General features: G+C 38.8%; 1 protein-coding gene across 1 annotated transcript; it reads left to right on the top strand.

Moving 5' to 3' along the window:
• The first annotated feature begins 8,178 nt into the window (after positions 1–8,178).
• Positions 8,179–22,535, top strand: tada2a (transcriptional adaptor 2A). The gene is made up of 15 exons (XM_059331912.1): positions 8,179–8,311; positions 10,620–10,726; positions 10,810–10,869; positions 10,960–11,051; positions 12,041–12,198; positions 12,414–12,502; positions 12,696–12,768; positions 13,214–13,277; positions 14,806–14,849; positions 17,154–17,264; positions 18,678–18,749; positions 19,770–19,902; positions 20,302–20,345; positions 20,714–20,793; positions 21,899–22,535. The coding sequence occupies exons 1-15, from the start codon at positions 8,287–8,289 to the stop codon at positions 22,082–22,084; spliced, it is 1,338 nt and encodes a 445-aa protein (XP_059187895.1). The 5' UTR covers positions 8,179–8,286; the 3' UTR covers positions 22,085–22,535.
• The last annotated feature ends 216 nt before the right edge of the window (positions 22,536–22,751 follow it).

Genomic DNA, 22,751 nt, shown 5'->3' with positions numbered 1-22,751 from the left:
CTACAGATCTGTAAAGCTGAGTTTTGCTGCAAAGAATCATGTAAAGTCATAACTTTAAATATTGTGTATACCAGAGATGTGCTAATTGGAAATTAGGTTCCTTGGGGAAAAAAAGTAATGTACCATGAAAAAATCTAAAAAGCAACTAATCAACTACAGGAATCATATTCAACTAAGACCAAATCTATTTAGTCAACTAATCAGCTTGGAGGCAGCAGTCAGATAATATTTCAGTACTGCTTTATGATTTTGAACTTTAAAGGCAATTTTTTACTTGCAATGGAGTATGTTATTATTACATCTGAGTACTTCCTCCACCGCTGTTTTTCTGCTCCCCAGAGTGTTAACCGGATGTCTCTTCAGACGCTGTGGTTAAAACTCCCGTGCAGACCTCGTGGATTTCCAGTTTGCCGTGCCGAGGCCTGACACATGTTTTCTCAGTGCTTGTGTGTCGAGGTACGCCGCGTGGGAAACACTTGCATTCCACACCCACTTGTTGACCTGCCTGAACTCTCACTATGCTGATTCCTCGGTGTTACCTTGGCCGTGGGGAGAGGACATCCACCGAGCTCACGTGGAGGAGGTATATATGTAGGGTGAACCTCTCGTTCAGCAAAAGTAAACTGATGACACATTTGTGTGGGAGGCATCTGTTTTCATTAATTTATTCACATCACACTGACACTGCTAGAGTACTTTGTAGATAAGGAAGGAAGTCATGCTGGATCGTTATTGACATTTATATGACACTTTGTAACACCTCGCAGCTTCTACTTGCCTTTAAATAAACACTGTAGCAAACACGACCAACAGGAAAATTAAGTTCAACAGCTGCTCCTTACTATGACAAAAATGTCATACTTATCTGACTTTATCAACACAGGAGCTCTCTGTTTGAAGAAACATAGTTCTGTCCTGAGTCACTTTGCACCACGTGAGGATCCGATAGCATGTAAACTTCTCTGTGCAGCTCACGTTTGCTTTGGTATCATAAAAATCTTCTCACACAGTAAAGATTAGTTTATGATTAACGGCTAATCTCAGCATATTATTAACCCTGTGTAATATCACACAGTGGTAATAAAAGGTAACCTCAGTTTTTGTCACTTCAGAGTTGAAGAAAACAAGGCTTACTCGTGGAAATGAAAACCCATAAGTTTTTATTTAAATCCCTGAAATAAACCTAGTTATTAAACCTTGTAAAGGTAGGGGCAGCCTCCAGGTTTGAAAAGCTGAAGCCGATGGGGAAGTGCTTTGAACCTGCATTCTTACCGATGACCAGCAGGGGGCGACTCCACTGGCTGCTAAAAGAAGTACTATTGTATAGAAGTATATGAGAAAGTTACCGCACTTCTCACTTAAATTATTACATCAGTAAACATTGGCATTATGAATTCAAGGTCTCAGTCAATAGTTTCAAATCCCCATCAGTACAGCACAATGTTCATTTTGTAAATGATGCTGCAGTTTAGAGCAAAACAGACAATAGAGCAAGATATGCTTTAGTGCGTGGCTACAAGTCGCTACCATGATGGCCCATGAGTTCTTGTCTCTTGTCCAAATATGATCAGGTCAGGCTTCAGAAAAAGAACGTTCTGACAGCCAAAACACTAAATTTAAGACTTCAAAACACAATCCAATGTGTGACATCACGGTGGCTACTTCCACTTCTTTTATACAGTTGAGCTCCAAAACCTCCTACGATTCCCATCATGCAACTCAGAAGCATCTTGTGTTATATCTACGGTCATTTGGGGTTAATTACATGTCTGCTTGGCACTAGGCACTATCATTAGGCCCCAAGTGGGAGGTGGAGCGCCCCTTCATAAAAGGAGGTTGTCTGATTACTCCACACCAAAATGTAAAAGTGCCTCCACACAAGGCATTGCATCCTTATTATCTATCAACCGCTCTGCCTGTGTAGGACCAATGAGGAATTTATGTAGAATTAAAATTCTAGACTTAATTAAACTAAAATTGCATTCATAGATCTTTGTTAACCCTGTTCACCAGGCTACTTTCCTACAAGCCCACATCAAGCCACGACTTCTGAATTATATTTTACTAAAAAGAAACTATAAAGTTTTACTTTAAATAACAGTTGCAAAAAGATCACAAAAGATCACAAAAAAATGTCATCATAATTTGTTACACATCAACAAGTCTGTTTTGTTTTTACAGTATGTGTCCAGGGAAGACATTTAGTCTTCCCTGGACACATACTGTAAAAACAAAACAGACTTGTTTTTCTGGATGTGTAACAAATTAATTCCATTCAGAAACTGGACCTTTTCCTGTGAACACAGCAACTGTATGTTAATTAGCGCTAGTGCAGATGGGGGCAGGTAGCCTAATAAATCTGAGCTGAAAGCATCCTTTAGTGAGTGATTACACAATTACTGCTGACATGTCCTTAATTTCAAACTAAAGAAATATAATTTTCTGTGCTGACCTTCACTCACGAGTCTAATTAGTAAAGCGAAGCTCTTAACATGTACGACCACTTCAAGGAAACAGTCATTGTGAGGATATTGACGTTATCCAGGTGTCTCCTCGTGTTGCCTTTTGTCTGAACTTATTTAAGGGCATATGTCCATTTTACCTCTTCAGGGTTTTTTTTTTAAAGAGCCTTAATCTTGTTTGAGAACATTTCCATGACAGGAGCAGTTTAACTCTTTTTTTCTTAGCCTCTAAGGCGTGTGCCAGATGCCCTCTTTTCTTCGGAGGGGCCCTCATATTCAAATCACAGCAGCTGGGAAGTGCTTTGGTAAGAGGCAAAGGAGTGGGCAGAGACCGGGGGAGTTTTTAAAGATGTAATGGGTTGGGGGTGTGTGCGTTTGTTTGGCCGGTGTATAATCTGGCACACGTCTATAACAGAGAAACCCCAAGGTTCTCCGTCTTTGATCCACATGAGCAGCGTGCGGCCTGCAGGCTGGGGGTTTGCCTGGTTTTTCGGGGCGTACAGCCGAGAGAGGCACTGGGTAGGCGGAGGTGGCATGTGGCTGGAGAGACAGCAGGTTGTCGGCCCACAGGCAGTGATGCTGCAGCAGGGGCCGTCGTAGGGGAGCACACATGTCACTTTGTGAGGCTGACATTATTTTCTTTGTTAGTCTCCATGTGGATAATGAATTCTGCCTGCATTCACTGCCAAGATGTGATTTTATACAGTATGCTCCCACATATGCTGACCCTGGCATTTCAAATTGGCTTGCAGTGAGAACTCTGTTTTATTAAAATCATATGGAGGCTACAGTACTGTCCTCATACAAATTGGGACTGCAGCAAACATCAGCTTGCTAGGAATTGTTTTCAGTTTGTTTTTTTTGTCATTTTTACCAAATTGCTGACAGTAGACAGTGGCGGGTCCTTGGACCTGAACCCAGGACATAGAAGTCACACAATATGCATCTCAGAACACTGACACACCATAACACCAACTTGCCAGTAATTTTTTTATGCCCCAGTTATGCTTTCTGCATGGACGGTCGCACAGACATGAGCTGATGTGTTTTGTTACAAGGAAATGTTTGGATCTTTTATACTCTGTCCAACCAACCAATATTCTCCTGGACTGTAGCAAGCCGGGCATTAAAAGCTCATCTACAGAATGGTTTAATGGGAAAAAAGCTAGAAAATGTGGGATGCACACGGGCCATGGACTATGTGAAAAAAGTGGAGATATCCACTATGATGTCACCCACTGATGGACTATGGTTTTGAAGCCTCAATTTTTTGTATTTTGGCAGTTGTCCTCTTGGTTTAAGGGAAGCAAAAGTGACCATATTTGTAAGAGAGGTAAGAGATGGGAATGGGGATCTTATGATGGTATTTTAGAACTAAGTTGTCTGACTGTGTACTATTATAACCCTTGATAAAGTTACTTAAAAAAACAACTTTGTGGATGCATCAAGCATCAGCCCACTTTGTCCTCTGTGGGATCATCCACATATTTTAGTTTTCTTACATTCAATCTAAGGAAGTCTTAAAGCTGCAGAATAACATAATACTTTGGACGACAGCATGGTTCCAAATTTTTGGTAACAGTTTGGTGAAGACCATTTCTTGAGTAAGGAGTAAGGCTGTGGCTTAATCCCTGCAGTTTGGGTCAAAAATGTTCTTGTCTACAAGAAGCACAGAGCACAAGAGCAGAGGCTGTTATAGCATATTAGCGTCCACTATTTCAGATTGAGATGTTCAGAAATCTCCCATGGCTGTAATGTTTGAGTGTTCATAAAGTTTTATTGTGAAATTACAGTTGTGAGTCTCATTGAGGGTTGTTCAGGTTAAAAACTGCCAACTGTCACACAGAAAAGAGAAGTTCCTCTTTCAAAGATAAATAAATCATAACGCTCTCACAGGATTGTTAAACAAACTGCGTTCTGGCAGTAAGCTGAAACTCCACCAAGAGGGGAAAGTACAACCGTCCCTTTATTGTGCACAGTCTGTCGGGAGGCCGCTTTGTCGTTACTCATGGATCTGTGTTGCCCAGGGCTCCTCATGCTGACTGAGTCTCTCCCCAGAGGTCTAAGGCAACCCCAGAGGGTCAGGAGACAGGGTACGCTCATCTGAACGCACTTGTCACTGTGGATCGTCCTCACAGAGATGGCTCAGGGTAAAAAGAGGAAAGGAGAACACTCAAATTTAACCCAATGTGTGGTTTAGTAGCCACACTGTGTCCCCTTTATGGGTGTGTAAAGCTCTTAATTAAAGTATTTGTTAAAATAAAGGGCACATTATGCATTTTTAGTGTCAATTGTCATAACATTTGAAAGTCAGGGGGGTATAGTACCTCCCTAAATGTCATTAATTGCACCTTCAGCTGTAAAGTGCTGGGCCTAGTTTACCATTACCATTACTCTGATGTGTGAGATGTTTTCCAGCTTGCTGCTGATGTCACATCTGTACTGAATAAAAAGGTCATTTCACCCAAATCTCACACTCACATATGAAACCTTCTCACTTACTTTTAGTGGTTTTGAGGCATGCAGAGTTGCAGTTTTATGTATCAAGGTTTTTAGATATTTATATTGCCAGGTCCTCTGATGTGCGGTCACCAGGGATGTCTTTGAGCAGCAGGAGTTGTGTTTCATTCAGGGGCCAAAGCTGGACACAGGCACTGGAAAATATCAGGAATCATAGATATTTATTGCATTAGAGTGGGTTGTTTTCAGGACTGTACTGGGGGAGGGGGTAAAAAAATATTTCTTCCCATTATCCAACCTAACACACACTGGCCTGTAAAAGGCTCAGGTGGTGATGCACAGAGGAAGACAAAGAGAGACTTGCAAGGCGTTTATTGTTTTCTTAACAGAAGCGATGCAAGATCTCCACCTTGTGGTAGAATGCATAATGACATATTTTCTGCAGGCCTCTTTCTTTTTGTCATGCACAAGACATAAATCTACTGCTGGACTTGTCATTCAATGGTTGAACAACACCTAAATATTGTGGAAACAAAGAGCCCAGAGGTACCTATCAGTTGATATGGGCTCATAGGGCTGTGTCTTTCTGAGCAGGGTTACTCAATAAAAATCCATTGATCCATTAGGTTTTCTTGTTGGTTCCAGTGTAATGTCTAGAGCAGGGGTGGGCAACCTGTGACTCTGGAGCCTCATGTGGCTTTTCAGACCATCTGCAGTGGTTCTCTGTGGCTGTAACAAAAGAAATGGATATGGAATGAAGTGGGTATTTCTTTACATTGTAATTTTAATTTATCAATGCTGTTGGCCGAAGGTGTATTGTATTCTGCAATTATAAAATGTGTAGCTTCTATAGGGCATTATAAATCATCTAAAATGTGCATCATAGCTTACAAAAGTCCATGGCCCTGTGCCATAACTTCTAAATTTTGCCAACTTGAGGTCAGGTTTTGAGTTTTCTCTCGCTAGGCTAGCTTCCAATTACAAATTTACAATTGGGTCCTTGTTGCATTCTGACTAAATCATATCAATAAATGTTCATTATGACCTATTAGTTGTTGGTAGGCCAATTTAGACTTTGTTATATCTTCATTGTAAGGCTCAAAATAAGGTTTGCAGTTCCATTTCAACATTTTTACCCCTTGTTTTTTTTTGGCCAACAATGGCTTTTTTGCTCTGAAAGGTTGCAGACCCATGGTCTAGAACATAAACTAAGGAAAGATAATTTAAGAAAAAAAGCAGTAGCAGCAGTGTTACTTGGAAGGAAAAGAAAACACAAAGTCAAAGCAGCTAAAATCAAGGATAGGGTGCTCACATTTTAGAAGATAAATTTAGCCAGTTTTGTTACCATGTAGGATACATTTAAAAACACTGTTACTCGATGGAACCTGCCTCTAGTTATTCTATTATGGATTTAAAGACATATTATTTATCTTCATATTCATATGTGTGTGCATTGTTTGGAATGAGCCTTGGGACTATATATTGCATTGCCATTATCTGACAACCTTTTTGAAATAATGGCTTGGAAGACAAGGAGGATACATTTATATCCAAGTCAAAATAGTGTGTGTACTGTGATAAGAAACAAATAAAAGAAGAGGCAGTGGCAGACTCAGGGGGGGGGGGGGGGGGGGCAGGAGGGGCGACTGCCCCCCCTCATGTCTCCATGGTTGAAAAAGCGTGCTAAAGTGCCCTCTAGTGGTGAAAACGAGAGGAAGTGCCTAATTGGCTGCCCTTTACACATGCAAAAAATGAATGGGTGCCCTCTAGGGTGCCCCTTCATACAATAAATTATGATGATGTGCCCTCTAGTGCAAAAAATTTGATAATGTGCCTTAAGGAGTGCCCTTCTGGTGCCATGGTGCCTCTCTCTGGTAGCCGACGAATGGGGAATGCGAAAGAGGCGTTGCTTTCATGTGCCGTTGCTATGACGAACAGCTACATCGAGTGGTACTAAAATCCGCAATGGATAACGAAGCAAAAAGCGGATTAATAGTATGCCTGTACTCGTAGTGGAAAAGCACAATTAGATGCCAAGTTAGAAACCACGATAAAGTGCCCTTGCAACAGTGAGAAAAAGAATCCCAGTGAAGAAAATGATCTGCAGCGATTACAAAAATGAAATCAAGGATGAGGACTATTTCATCAAAAATAATGCATCATAGCTTTTGCGCGCTGGTGGGGCCCAATGTTGTGCAGAATGTGCCCTTTTATTTTTTCACTCCTGCCCTTCAAACAGTCTAAGTCCGCCACTGAGAAGAGGTAATAATGACCAAAATAAAGGAGTGCAATCTCCACCTCCTCCAAGGTTTCAACAATACAGAGGCAAGCTTTCATACAAAAACATTGTAAAGTGTACATAAATTCAAAATTTTTATAGCTTTCATGTTGGTAGATTTCTCAATAGACTTAATATATTGTTTGGTTTCATTTTCAAAGACAAGAAAGAGAGGTTTTTGATTAACGTAACGACATTTATGGATATGCCATTTGGCTAACTGTATCATGAGATTGATGATATAGTATTGTTTGTTTTTTTTGCAAAAGGAAAGTCAGTGAAACCAAACAGTATATGTTCAAAGCACAGGGACAATGAGGTTCACTCGAAAAAGAAATCAGGTTACAAAATATCTTCCCATAATTTAGTTGAGAAAGGGCAAGACCAAAATAAATGAAAAACATCTTCAGGGTGTCTTTCACAGAAAGAGCAGTTTAAGTCTATGTCTTTCTTAAATCGTTGTAAAAAAAAAATAATAATAATAATAATAATAATAAAAACTTTAGATGGGTAAATTCTGTGAATTATCTTAAAAGATACTTATTTAACCTTATTATTGATTATATATAGCCTAATCAATAATAAAATTATCTGGAATGTACCTTATTATATATATATATATATATATATGTGTATATATATATATATATATATATATAATAAGGTTATAATAAGGTATTAGGTATATATATATATATATATATATATATATATATATATATATATATATATATATATATATATATATACATATATATATATATATATATAATAAGGTAAATTCCAGATATTTTTCCAGTTAAGGTTATTAATAAGGTTATTCCAAAAGGTTGTTACATATGGATAAAGAGCGTATATTACGGTTACTATTGCGTATAGAGGAGAAACAAATTTGGCCGATTTCAAGTTTGGTTGGATCAAAGGGCAATAATGATGGATTTTGTATTCATGTACTTTTAAACCTCCTCCAGAAGATGGCAGTAATGCGACACAGATGACGCAGCCACCTTTAAACTTTAAAGCAGAAGAAGAATTGGAAGCAAGCATTCATTCTGGTATTAGTTTGTTTTTTTAAAGAATTGTCTTATGGACCGCCTGGCATCTTTTGGAAGTAAGTGTGGATAGGATTGTTATTTTAAAATGTAACCGCTGCAGCTGTACACTCACACATTATATCGCTCCTAATCAAGTTGATTAGCCACGTTAGCCCAGCTGCAGCTAGCGTTGCTTTGCTAGTGTTAGCATACAGCTATATTTACATTTTAACATATTTGTCAGCCTTTTTTATATATTATGTTGCCTGAAGCAGCATGGCGCGTGCTTTATTGTTGGGTATTATTCAAACGTGTCCTGTTTAAAAGGTGAGATAGTTGGACCTAACGTTAGTTTAGCTTTCATAAGCAGCGTTAGCATAGCTAGCATTGAGGCTACCGTTATGTGCGGCGGTTTGTTTGTTTACAACTGAAGGTTTGCAGCAGCCGGCTTTTACTCCAGGCTGCCTTCAGAAATCACTGAGCCATTAATGATCAGTTTACATTATAGCCTATGGTAACATGATAGTTTCTCCACTTTTAGTCGGTGGTTTGTTTGTTTTTTCCATTTTTATTGACCAACAAATTTACAAACAAGGCAGGTTGAACACAGTATTTCAATTACATGTCGCAGAACTTTTAAAGAAGCTGAAGCCTCTATTGCCATTCTTTTATAGAAATAAATCATGTCATCCTCAGCACTGTAGAAGGCAGATAGTGCATGCTACATTTCTATCCGTTTTAGATTATGGTGACATTATTTATATGCATTCTTCTCCCTCTGTCCTTAAACCACTTACAATTATACAATTTATCATTCTGCTGTTAGATTTATTACTGGCGATGGGTTCATGACCCATCACTGCCATCTCTATCAGAATGTGGGCTAGACTTCCCTGGCTCTATAAAGGAAGCAACACTGTATATTGTTTATTTATAAGGCACTACTAAAAAACTTCCACTCTTATCTATCGAGCTTAACTATCCCACTCGTGCACACAACCCACTGGTTCTTAATATCCTTGCTGTTAAAACGGTCAATTTTACCTTAGTAAACATTTACCTTTTGCCCTCATAGTTCATGTACATGGTCTCTACTGTAAATATGCTCAACTATTGATTGATTGATTGATTGATTGATTGATTGTCTTTATCTCGAACATGCAGGCAATAAAAAAAAACAAGTTTAAATATTAATAGATGAATAAATAAAAAACAAAAACAAAAAACAAAAAAATTGAAGAAAAAAAAACACTTTATGCAAGCTCGAAAGGAGGTAGGAAGAAGTAAAAAAACGTATCTAGTCCTACCCCTTAATGGGTCAGTATATACATATATGAATAATCAATATAGTCACATACAAATGTTATAAATAATTATATATATATACATATACTATAAACAATTTATATTACATTGTGAATACCTATACATGTATATTGTAAATTACTATACATATATAAATATTAAAAAACATAAATACAATTACCATGTATATTACAAAATTACAGTCTACATATGTCCATGTTACAGAGGCTTTTCTAAATTTCTGTACTTTGTAAAGATGATGTCTTTATATTTGTTTTTAAACTGTCTTATGTTTTGGCTTTTCTGTACTTCCACACTTAACTTATTCCACAATTTAACTCCGTAAATGCTGATACGAAAGCTCTTTTTGGTTGTGCGTGTGCGGTGGACCTTGAAGTTTAGCTGTCCCCTAAGCTTATACCCTCCCTCCCGTTCAGAAAACATTGCCTGTATGTTTTTTGGTAGCATATTATTTCTGGCTTTGAAGATTGTTTGGGCAGTTTTGAATTCAACCAGATCATTATCATCATCATCAACCAGACTATTAAAGCTAGACTAGTTTTTCTAATGAAAGAGTGCATATCTTTGTGTTTTTAAATACATTATGGAAACACTGCTAGATTAGTTTGTGGTTACTTATTGAATATTTCAAACTGAAATCAAAGCATTGCTTGAAATGAAAACATCACATTTGAGTTTTAAAGTATAGCTCAACTTCTCTAAAACAGTAGAAAATAAATTCTTGTTGTTCGGTATCGTCTTCCCTAAAGCCAGAATGTGTCCATACGACGTGGATGTGTCCATGTTGTGGATTGGAAAGTAATCTAAAAAATCATCATGAGCAAGATTACTTCTGAATTTTTTTCAAATTATTTTTTTTAATTAATTGCCCAGCCCTTTAATCTGTAGTTTTATAGTATCTGTATTGTAAATGGAACATTGCTTTAAAAAATTAATCTTAATGTAAGGAATTAGTTAGAAGGATAATTATTTATTATTTTAATATGCACTCCTTTAGCATTGGGTAATATAAGATAATAAAAAATGAGTCAGTTGTGATAAAATACTTTTCCATTTCAGATGATCCATTTGATAAACCACCATGCAGAGGTTGCTCATCTTACCTAACAGAGCCATATATCAAGTGTGCAGAATGTGGACCCTCACCCTTCTTACTCTGTCTCCAGGTGAGTGTGGGACAAATGTTGCACATAAATGTTTTTAGAGCTCTTTTTTATTAACATATTTAAATTTACTGTTTTCATTCCAGTGTTTCACCAGGGGATTTGAATACAAGAAGCATGAGAGTGATCACAAATATGAAATCATGGTGAGTAAAATAAAATAATAAAAATGTCTCACACATACAGACAGCCACCACGCACTCAACATTTATCCTCACCTTTTATTCTCCATACAGACGTCAGACTTCCCTGTGCTGGAGCCTGGGTGGACGGCACAGGAGGAGATGGCCCTGTTGGAAGCAGTTATGGACTGTGGTTTTGGAAACTGGTAAGGGCTTTGTAATTGTAGCTTATGAATCATAAGTCTCTTGGTTAGATGGTCTCAATAAATACAAATCAAATTTAATTTTCCTTAAAGTCTTAAAAATGGATGGTCCTGTCTGACTTTATCCTCCCAATTCTTCATTTAATTCAAGTGTAGTCCTTTTTGATATGCAGAGTGTGAGATTTTCGAGAACAATATTGTATAAATATTATTTTTTTTATGTGATGTTGAAAAATATACATACAAGTGAAATACTTCAACATACAGAATCGTACGAAGTCGTGAAAGTTTAGAGAACGCTTAATTTTAACTGTCATGTTTGCATGGTCAGAAATATGCTTGAATTTGAATATACTCCTTGAAAAATACTTGATTTTCCACATAATCTGATGTCTCATCGAGGCAATTACTCATGTTATTATTCAGCAAATAATCATGAATAAAACACCATTAAAGTTAATATGAACAGATGGTGAAATAAAGTGCCACTGTTGAAAATAATTCTGTAAACTATTTAATTTAGATGGGCAGATAAAGATTTTGAGAGTCTGGACATTTTTGGTTTAGGTTTTACCTTGAAAGTGCTTGAATTTTACTCTCAAAAAGCTGTATGAAGCTGTGTTTTGGGGCATAAAAAATGTACCTAAGTGGTTGCAGTGTATCATGATTTATTAAGATATTTGAGCTCTTTTCATCATTACATTGTTTGTTTTTTTAACAAAAGCTGTCTAAGTACTATAAGTCTGTAGAGTGTGATATGCTTTTACTTTAAACAAGGATTTAGGGGCTTAATTTCATTCTTCAAGGCCTTAAGGGGAAGCTTTTCCAGTTATTAGTTTTGATGACTTGAATATGTTCCAACAGCGCACTGTACTGTGTGATATGCTTAGAATATTTATAACCCATTGGATTTAGTCACATACTTTGTCAAACTTTCTTTGAGATATTGCTGTTCTCTAACTGTTTTTATTTGTACCATTTCTCTCCTGCAGGCAGGATGTGGCATATCAGATGCGCACTAAAACTAAAGAGGAATGCGAGAGCCACTATATGAAGAATTTCATCAATAACCCGCTGTTCTCATCCACCTTGCTCAGCCTCCGGAAAACGAAAGACTCTCGCTTTGCAGAGGGCGCTATTCCCTTCAAACGTCAGTATCCCCAGAATAAGAAAGAATAAGATCCAACAGAATCAGTAAAGGTGTTCTGCACTCACATCTCCAGACAGGTTGAGCAAAAGACATTTAATTTTAGTTGGTTTGGTTAGATTAAGCTTTTAAAATGATAGTCTTTTCATGTATAATTCAATGAATATGATCAAATGTTATTGTCCATATACTGTATTTATATTTCTTTGATTTTACAGCCACCGATGATCCCCCTCGTCCCACGTTTGACTCTGTGCTGTCTAGGGATATGGCTGGATACATGCCTGCCAGAGCAGACTTCATGGAGGTGAGGGGGTGCACGTTTCTGTATTAATTATATGTCATAAAAACTTATAATCATGTGCTATTGTTTGTCTTCACTCATACATTCTTTTCGAATAGAACTCTTATCTGGGATCATTGATCGGCTATGTGCGAACATGTGAACTTAAATGATACCACAAGATGATGAAACATTGTTTTTTTCACTGTCTTGCTAGGAGTTCGACAACTACGCAGAGTGGGATTTAAAAGACATTGATTTTGTGGATGATGATTCGGACATCCTGCGTGGTGAGTCCACTTTTTTAAAACAGTGTTGCAGGAATGACATATTTTTGTGGACCAGAAATTAGCATCAGCCTGGTTCCACGTCACCAACAGCACAATGATGTTTAATGTCCCTGACAACCTTTGCAGACTCATTTAGCAACTTGTTAACAAACACTTTTTTTAAGACGTAAAAGAAAAGTTTCAAATTTCTAGTGGAGTGTTTTTATGTTGGAGAGCAAAGCCTGAAATCCCTTAAGCTTGTGTTAAGCACAGAACCTATTTCAGGCATCTGGAAAAAAATCTCATTCAAAAAACACATAGATTTAAAGATGAGGAATCCAGACTTACAAAAACTCATTACCAGGTTTTAGGAAGTCATTCCTGCAACGCTGCTGTTTTTTATTGACAAAATGGAAGGTTAAGGTGTGGACGACAACATGTACTCATTTATCTTGTTCTGTTTCAGCACTCAAGCTTTCCGTTGTTGATATATATCACTCAAGATTAAAGGAGAGGCAGCGGAGGAAAAAGTAGGTCCTTTTTTTTCTTCTACTTTAAATTGTGAATAAACAGTATTGATGTAATGACACTGACTGTCAGTAGATGGCACTGTAGGCTTCTCCATTGACCTTTTGGAGCCTCTTTTCCCACAGATACTTTTTATGCTTTCAGGTTGAATGAATACATCTGATACTGAATTCAAATTTACAAGGCAAACAATTTTAAACCCCTGTCCGTACCTTCTTAACATTAATGTATTCAATATTCAAATGCTAATATATTTATAATTTCTAATCTAAATTGTATTTTATTTTGTTATAAGCACTTTAAAGACACAAATGTCCTGGGAGATTCGGATTGTTCAGCAGAGTGAATATAATTGCATATTTAAGCTTTTTTTTCAGGCTCTCATTACAAACCACAGGGAGTCATTCAGGTGCAACTTTGACGCAGCAGGAAGCTCCATTCAAACCTTGAATACATTAAGAAATGGAGGAAATGTGTCTGTTTCCCGGCGCCTGCCTAACTGTGACAGTTTGCCCAGTTTCAGGTGGCTAAAGAGTACATCCACACTGCAGGAGGCCTCAGAAAATGTTTAAAAGCCCATAAAATATGTATTTTTGGTCATTTTGTGTATTTAGATTTCACAAAGAAAGGTAATTATTGACTAAATGGCTCTTAAAACAGTTTTTCAAGGTAAAGCTCAGAATCTGCCATTAGTGACTTTATGGGATGCTTTTGTTGCTCTTGAACATTTGACTTTAGAGCTTAAATCACACAGCTGAAATGACTCCTACCATTATAACCTTCATGAAGGAAGGATATTACCGAAGGACTGTTGTATTAGACTGCAAAAGGTTTTTGCTAAGTGAGCCCTGTAACGAGTGTATTTAATTAGCGTCGGATTTGGATTTTTGGTTAAACAAAACAAGCAGTTTGAAGAGGAAAGATTACAGCTGTGTTTACCTTGTTAATTTTCTGTAAAATAAAGACGTTGCATTTGAAGGTGTAAATCAGTTGGTACTCTTCAGAGACAATCTTTTCCTCCTCCAGCCTGTTAGTTGTCATTCTTGGACACCCACAACACCCACAGTCGACCCCCACTGTAATGTATCCGTCACTAAATCAACCTTAATGAGTTTGTGCTGCCTAAGCGCGGCGGAATGGCATGTCTGGCTGGAGAGGCATGTGTGCTTCCTCGTTTCTTGATCCCTATATTTAATTTAGTTAGCTTGTAGCTTGTCAGAGTCGTGTCCAGGTTAATGACAGGGGCCAAGGCCCTGACCTCTGACCCCTAAACCCCAGAATGCACTTTTAAAGGCAGCACATTAGATATTTCAAGCAGTTTGACTCAAACTCTCAAACACATTTCACCTCTCTGCTGTGTACAAGACAGATGTATATATTTTGCGGGTTTCAATGCCACGATAACATTTTTCTACTGCAACAGCCAAGATAAACCAAGATATGGGTAAATGCCAGGTTTAATGTTGCAGAGAGACAGCAATCAGAATATTAAATCACATATTAATAAATCTGCATCTCCTTTTCTTTCAGGGTAATCCGAGACCACGGACTGATCAACCTGCGCAAATTCCAGAGTAAGTCCTCTTCGTCTGCGATAGTATTCATAGCAGCTGGAGGAGGCATCTGATATCTAGCAGCCAAATCACTGCTGAACGTTTCTATGGATGCATGCAAACAACTCCGGTGTAATAACCACCGTTAACCTCTGTGGCCCCTCGGGTAGCTGGAGTGTGGCAACTGACAGAGCTCGTATTTACGATCAGGGCTGCGAATAGTCCATGTACCGGAGTGTGGCACGGCATAATTGCTTCACTCAGATAGATCCCTGTGCAATGAGAGCTGCTGCTATAATGACTGAAATGCAGGGGGCTTCGTTTATTGATCCACCTGTCACAGGTTGGATTTCGGCGAGCTCAGTAATGCATTTCTTTGCATCTCTTTGGTGTTTGCATTAGAGGTCAGACAGACGGTGAGGAGCTCTCTCTCTCTCTCGCTCGCTCTTTTTTTCTCAACTACATCCGACCACCCAGCCCATCGTTATATCTCCACGTGTTGCTCTGTGAAATTGGCTGTGGTTTGGGAGTTGAAGAGTTCTCCCCTCATGTTTTATTTATGTATCCTCCAGCCTCCAGTTAGCCCTCCTCCCTTTTTTCCCCTCCATTCCCTTATCTCCCTCAGTCTTTCAAGACAAAAGGGAACTCAGAGTAGCTGTAGAGCTGCAGACTGGTTGTCATGGAGACTGTCAAAGACTGTGTGTCTCTACAGTGTGTGTGTGTGTGTGTGTGTTCATGTGTGTGTCACATGCAATAATGGAGGCAGTGTTGGAGCCCGGGAGGCTCACAGTATCATGTCTCAGTAAGTGCTGGAGGCAGCTTGACCAGCGTTGTTGTTTTAGAGCAGCAGTCTGTCTGAAGTCCTGTAAGGGCTTGTTACATTAAATCATTCAGGTCTGTGTCGCTTTGTTTGCAGTCAGTGTTTGTGTGTAACCACACAGAAGTCCAGTGTTGATGTCTCCTTAGCCACAACATTGTTTCTGCATGTCCACTGTTTCATTTAAAAGCATGACTTCATGTGTTTAGCCCGAGATGGCAGCTGCTCATTAGCGTTCACATGCTGGAGTCTGATTAAGGAACTTGACCGACACACACACACACACACACACACACACACACACACACACACACACACACACATAGCCATTCCTCACACCCACACAACAGCTTTCCTCCCTGGCTTTGACACTTGTCTGTTACTCAGCAACACGAGCGATGCTTTGAGACGAACAGAACAAGCTCTTCAGAGTGTGTCTTCTTGTAGAGCGAGTTAAGTGGTGGTGAATACACGTCTGCTTCTTTTTAATGCAGCAAGGTTGCATTTTCTGATGGTTTCACACATTTTTTTTCTTTCTGTGTACTCACACCAGGCTCTGAATTAGTACAATTGGGGAAAAAAACAACTAAATTTGGAACACTGACTGGGCCCATTTTAGACAACCTGTCAAACATTAATGATTACATGTTGAGGTAAACAATCACACACAAAGAGCAGTGCTTTTTAAAAAGATGCAATTCTGTACCGCTGTTTAATAATTGTTCAGGAAGAAATCAGATTTTTAGAATCAGATGTAAGTGTGTGTTTAGTAGGTATTTGCCTGGATGCAGGTGTCGAGACAGCAAAATAAAGAAATAAAAGAATAAAATTGGTAATTTACAATTAATTAAGGCTGTCACGGTACCAGGTTTTCACTACATGATTATTGTGACCAAAATAATTTACAGTAACGATGGGATTGTGATATCTATAGTCAACTTTGAAATAAATAAATAATGCTCTCAATAAATATCAGTAGAGTCATTCCAGTGCACGGTGGTATTCATTATCTCCAAATAAATAAACCTATTAGGCTCAACTCATTGAGCTCAGCAGATACAGATAGTGAAAAATGTTGATTTAAACAGTGTAAAACAATGCACAATGTAGAGGGAGTAAGATTCTGTTTAATATGTCTAATGGTTAGTGCATAGTGTTCAAAGATACCAGGAGTAAAATAAAGATTCATGCAAACGCTTCTGTAACAGCTTCACGAGATGAATGATGCAGTGCAGCCACAGAATGACTGTGATAATCGATAGTAGTAATATTGACATGCATATAAAGCCAGTGTTGATTCAGAGCTGGTGATGGACTAGACAGTGCAGTTTGTGGGAAATCAGGCAAACAAAAAGAGAAAAAAGGCTGCACTTCTTCCGCAAATGCAGTGGAAGTCACATCAACCATTGATGTGTAAAAGTAGTTAAGGGGGTGGTTTTTTCTTTCATATTTATGTGTTATATTTTTTTGTTTCTTCCTCCCACTCACTTCTCTCTTCTCTCTTTTAGTGCTGGAGCGATGTTACCCAAAGGAGGTGCAGGAGCTGTATGATGTCATGAGACGATTCGCCAGAGTGGCTGGACCAATTGAACATGACAAATTCATTGAAAGTCATGCACGTTAGTATCTGGCTGAGTACACATGGATAAGCTCTGAGAATCAGTCACAAACAGAATTAATTTAACCAGTATTTGTCAAGCTGCCTGGACTTGTCAGATTATTGTGGCCTCAAAAGATGTTAGTTTTTATTTTTGCTGGAATGTAATGTCAGACTGCCCCTTTTTCTCAGTAGTTTTTCGGCTCCTCAGCTGCTAAGTACTTCACTTTGTTCACCAGCTAGTCACTAACTGTGTGTGTCTGTAGTTTGGTGCTGAGCAGGTTGTTTAAAGAGAGGTTTAAGAACTTAACGGCGACCTGTTGCGGTGACAAGTTATGTATAATTAAGGGCAGGGCGGCTAAACAAAGAGCTGACACTCACTATAATACTCTGTAGGAGCTTTATAGCTCCTATTGTTTTTCTCAGTATATATCTGCATGAACAAATGGGTGACAGATTAAAGGAGAAACCATGAATTGTCTTTGTTAAGATGTTTTCCCACTATTAGCCTTTATGATGGTGAAGGTCATTCTCTCCCACATTACTCCAAATGATCATTGTATCATTTGTTTGGTTGTTCCTCAAAGCAGTTTTGGGAAATACGTTAATTTAGTTCTTGCAGGAGAGTTAAATGAGAAGACTGTCCTATAAGGCTTCAGCCATCCGCCACTTATCTTAGCTTAGTATAGAGACTGGCTAGGCTTTGTTCAACAGTTACAAAATCCACCAACAATTAGCAGTTGAGATGATGGTAGTGTGCCGGACTATTTGTTGGCTCTTAGCAGTTGCCAGCAGAGACGGAAGGAAGTTCGTAGCTGCAGCCAAGAAATAGCCTGGCACATAAACCATGTTAAATGGTGATTTTTTTGCATTTTGATTTTTTGTACACTGCAAATCTGCAGCAACTTCTTTCAGGGCTGCAAAAAACAAGTTGAGGTTGTGTTTCTGTTTCCAACTGATGAATCTAAGTGCAATACTATATACGTTTTTGCTGTTTTTGGTCTCTACTTACTCCTGAGGGAAATATCTGGCTAGAGAGAGGTTTAAGAACGATTTTGTGAATAACATAACACGGCAACAAATGAGTTAATGGTGGGACATCATACAATGAGCTAAAAGTCGTAATACAGCTCCGTTACGCAGAATCAGGTGATAATTCTCAAAAGGTTTATCACTCAAACCGAGCCAAATAAGCCAGTTTCCCAAAATGTTTGACTTTTCCTTTAAATGTATCTATAATGCTCTACAACATGCACACAGCTCATGTATGAATATTGATGGCTTGACATTTGTATGAACTCCTCATGAAACTGCAAAGTGTTTATTCAATGTGTTGATGTGTTGAGACTGGTGCTTGTGCTGTGTGAGACAGAGTTCAGGGAACTGTCTGTGTAACAATATGTTCAGATTTGCCTTCATCTCCTTTTCCTTGCAGTGGAGTTTGAGCTGAGGAGAGAGATCCGCAGGCTGCAGGAGTACAGAAAAGCAGGGATCAAGTCTTTCTGCAGTGAGTCTAGTTTGACCTTTTCACTCCTGTTCGGCAAAACTTCGCTTAAAAAGTTGCATGCGTAAGCAGGAAAAACATATTTATATTCAGATTAGAGCTGAAGTCTTTATTTTGAAATGGTTCAATTATTATTGTCAGCAGAAGCAGATTGTATCAAGTCTTTGGATCATTTTGGGGAATCATAATGTTTGGCTAGTTTGTTGATATATGGCACACAAAGGAACTGAATATTTTATTGAGCTGCGCTATCATAGAATCAGAGAATAGCTGGCAGAATTATTAAGAGACTTGAATATTCCCTTTAGCATAAGTATTTAGTTCCGTAAATTAAGCCTCACTAATTCATTAAAAACTAAACCTGAAAACTGCCCATCCTCACTTTTACCTTTCACACCACCTTTGTTTGCTCACCTGGTAGTTTATCACTTTCGGATCATAAACAATTAGCACCAAGGGGAAAAACAAACTAGAGTGCGATCTAACAGGCCACATTTTCACTGCATGGTACAGCATGGCTCTACTGGGCTCGACTTGCTATGATCAATTGGCAAAAAAAAAATGTTTCTTGGTACCTCAGTTGAGCTTCCCATTAAGCTGAGCCGATATTATAAGGTGCAGTTAAATTAGCAGAGAAATCGTAAAAAATTGTGATCAAACATTTTTTTATTCACTCAACAGAGATTTTTAGTAATGGTGACCAGTAAAACAACAGCGTACACTACGCTGTACAATTGACAAAATTGCAGATGTTTCTCTGTTTGGTTGCTAATGAAAGACCCAGGAATTGTCACATTAAAGATGATGTCACAGCAGTTTCACGCAGCTTCAGTATGGCGATCACCTAAACTGCCAACACAGGAGTTGAAAACGAAATACAGAAAAATACCTGATACCAATAGTGATTTGAGCCGAACCTTGCAGAGGAAATAAGGCATTAGTCACTACCCTGAGCCAATCCTTCAGCACAACAAACTTTTGTCAAATTATTTTCTTGTGATGTCTCTGTTGACAATCTCTTAGGTGCCAAGGTGTACGAGCGGGTGAAGCGAATGCGGGAGGAGGAGCGGAGGAAGCGGACCATGTTGTGTGACGTGCTGCAGTACATTCAGGATGGCAGAGCCTGCCAGCAGTGGCTCAGCAAACAGGCTGCAATGTGAGACTTCCTGCTTGTTGAGGGTGTAATAGGAGGGCTGGTGAAGTCGCGCTCCCCGGAGACGCTGACCTCCGTCAGCACCAGCCGAGCTGAGACGAAGAGAGCAGACGTTTATGTTACTGTGCATCCCACTTCAGCCTCAGTCTCTTCGGTATTTTTAGTCTTTTTAATGATCGCTGCTCTTGTTTTTGTCATCCAGGGCCTTGTCTTTGGGTGGTATCCAAGTTCCTCTAATTATTCCACCTTAAAAAATCTTGAATGCAATGATTCATCTCTTTTGGATGACGATCCTGGAGTGAGAATAGTGAACAAAGCCCAGAAATGCTGTGTGTAAGTGGGACGAGTGTGTGTGTATAAATAAGCTTGTAGGGATGCTAACACGTTTCTTTGTGATTACAGAGACGCTGGCATCACTCCAGCTGTCACAACAATCACAGTGTCAGGTACGAAGCTTCTCTCCACCTTTCCCTCTGTTCCCCTCCTCTCTGTCGCCTTGGCATAGCCCCAGGCACAGCCACATTAATGCAGACGCTCCTCCATAAATACACTCGAAAAGTAGGCCCCATGCATGCTTTCTGTTTTTCCCTTTCAAATTAGCTGCCTTTTCTTAACCTCCGGAGCAAAAATGGGACGCACACTCCCACAAGGCTATATTTACACAATTTGCACACCATCAATATTTGTTCCCCTGTCTCCTCCAAGCAAACGAATTAACTGCATGTTGTCAGCCTGCTATTATGTTATTTGTAGTGTGGACCAACACCGAGGTGCTGCATGTCTGTTTGATTGTTGTTGAATTTCGGCTCCACAGCAACAGGTAGGCGGAGCGCTCCTCCTCTCAACCTGACGGGGCTGCCGGGAACAGAGAAACTCAACGAGCGGGAGAAGGAGGTACCGCTTTCTCGTAACTTTGTCTCAAGGGTCATACAGAAAGACCTCAGCATGCTTCAAATTAAGTTAGGTGTACTTTTATGTCATTCACTATATCTAAATGCAAAATGTATACTGTATGCCTTTAAGAAAGGATCATGCAGATAAACAAACTATTTATCATGTGTTCTGCTAATTAACTAAGTTTAGCATGAAATTTCCCACCTCTTTAAAGCAGGTGTAAAAATAGAGCAGGTGGGATTTACACAAGCTGTGAGTGCGCCACAGAGCGAGAGTCTCACTGTATCAGGTATCCAGAAGGCAATTTGTTAATTTTTAACACATGGGGGGGTGGGTGAAACTCCCCACCCGCACCTCAAATCGCCTACTTTTATGAGACACGGAGCTTTTAATCAAAAAGGGACAGATTCTTAGATGTTTATTTTTTCCAGGGGAAGTTTATTTTTAACCAGTGTTATTAGTCGTGTTTCCATCAACAAATTTCTATGCATGTTTTGAAGATTCGCATTAGAAAAGCTTGATGGAAAAAAATAAATTTGATAAACCTTTATGAATAATGCACATAAAAGTTTTTATGCTCCCTTGAGTAGATGGAATCAATTTTTCTGAATAAGTTCTGACGTAGTGAACATTTAACTCCCACGACTGATCTGCAGTTTCTACTCTGCCGGTCAAGATGATCTTACATGAAAGAACAATTAAAAGTTGCCCATTTGAATCAAATTCCTTTCTCTACAACACAGTCTCTTCTTCTTCTACTATTTACTGACAGATTAGCCTGCAGCTAGGGTTGCACATCTCTCTGTGATAATAGATTCGATTTGCAAAATTTGCTAAGACTTTAATAGAAACTGTTGTTCATAAATTAAAGCATTGGCCTAATTTATATTTTAAAGTCAGTAGGGTTTATCCTCAGCAGATCATGAATATCAATGCAGAAATCCATGACAATCAGTCCAGTAGCTGTTCGGATATTTCAGCCTGGATCAAAGTGGTGGACCAACCGACATTGACTTTGTTTGAAGCATGCGGAGGCCTTTAATAAGATATTGTATATGTGTTTAAATGTCTCTTACTAACCCTTGTATTTGTTTTGTGCCTGAAGTTATGCCAGGTGGTGCGGCTGGTGCCGGGGGCCTATCTGGAATACAAACAGGCCTTGCTGAATGAGTGCAGACGGCAGGGTGGGCTGCGACTGGCGCAGGCCAGAGCGCTGATCAAAATCGATGTCAACAAGACACGCAAAATCTATGATTTCCTCATCAAGGAGGGCTACATCACTAAGGCCTAGGAGCGTTTGATTTGATCACCGGGGAGATTGGATTGTGGTCAATGGTTAATTTTTTTTCTAATCTTGTAACATCGTAAACCTGTGTTTTGTGAGCCGTTCAGATTGTTGCGGCTCCTTTAAAGTTTTGTAACATTTGTAAGGTCTGTTTGTGCTTTGGAGTCTAAGATGTATAACATGGCAAATCTCTTTGTATAATTCTCTGTCAGAAGAACAGCTGCTCATATTGAAATGAGGATGTATTTATTTCTCATGTCATAAAATGTTTATGGAAAAAAACCTCAGTGTGTATGTTGATATTTTGACTTGAACGGAACCGGTCGTACTTGGACTGAAATGTTTGGTGACTTTATTTTACAGGTCACATGATTTACTTGAAATTAAATGATGTGCTGCTATAAATGCCTAGCAGATTTTGTGGAAAGGTCGCTAATTCAAATAATTAAATGGGGAACGGAGCCTTTTTAATTAATTAATTAATTAATTCAATTTATTAATAATCTAGCCAGATAATCTTTGTTACTGCTCAACTGAACATGCAAACATGAGATTTTGTCTACAGGCAAACACAATTCAGCATATAAAGAAAATAAAGTTTCAAATAATAAATTAATATTTCACTAAATCAGGTCTTCATTAAAAATTCTGTGGGAATCAGCAACTGCTCATA

Source organism: Centropristis striata, chromosome 4, assembly GCF_030273125.1.
Source record: "Centropristis striata isolate RG_2023a ecotype Rhode Island chromosome 4, C.striata_1.0, whole genome shotgun sequence".
In the NCBI taxonomy this organism is placed as follows: Eukaryota; Metazoa; Chordata; class Actinopteri; order Perciformes; family Serranidae; genus Centropristis; species Centropristis striata.
This window is presented reverse-complemented; position numbering and strand designations above follow the sequence as displayed.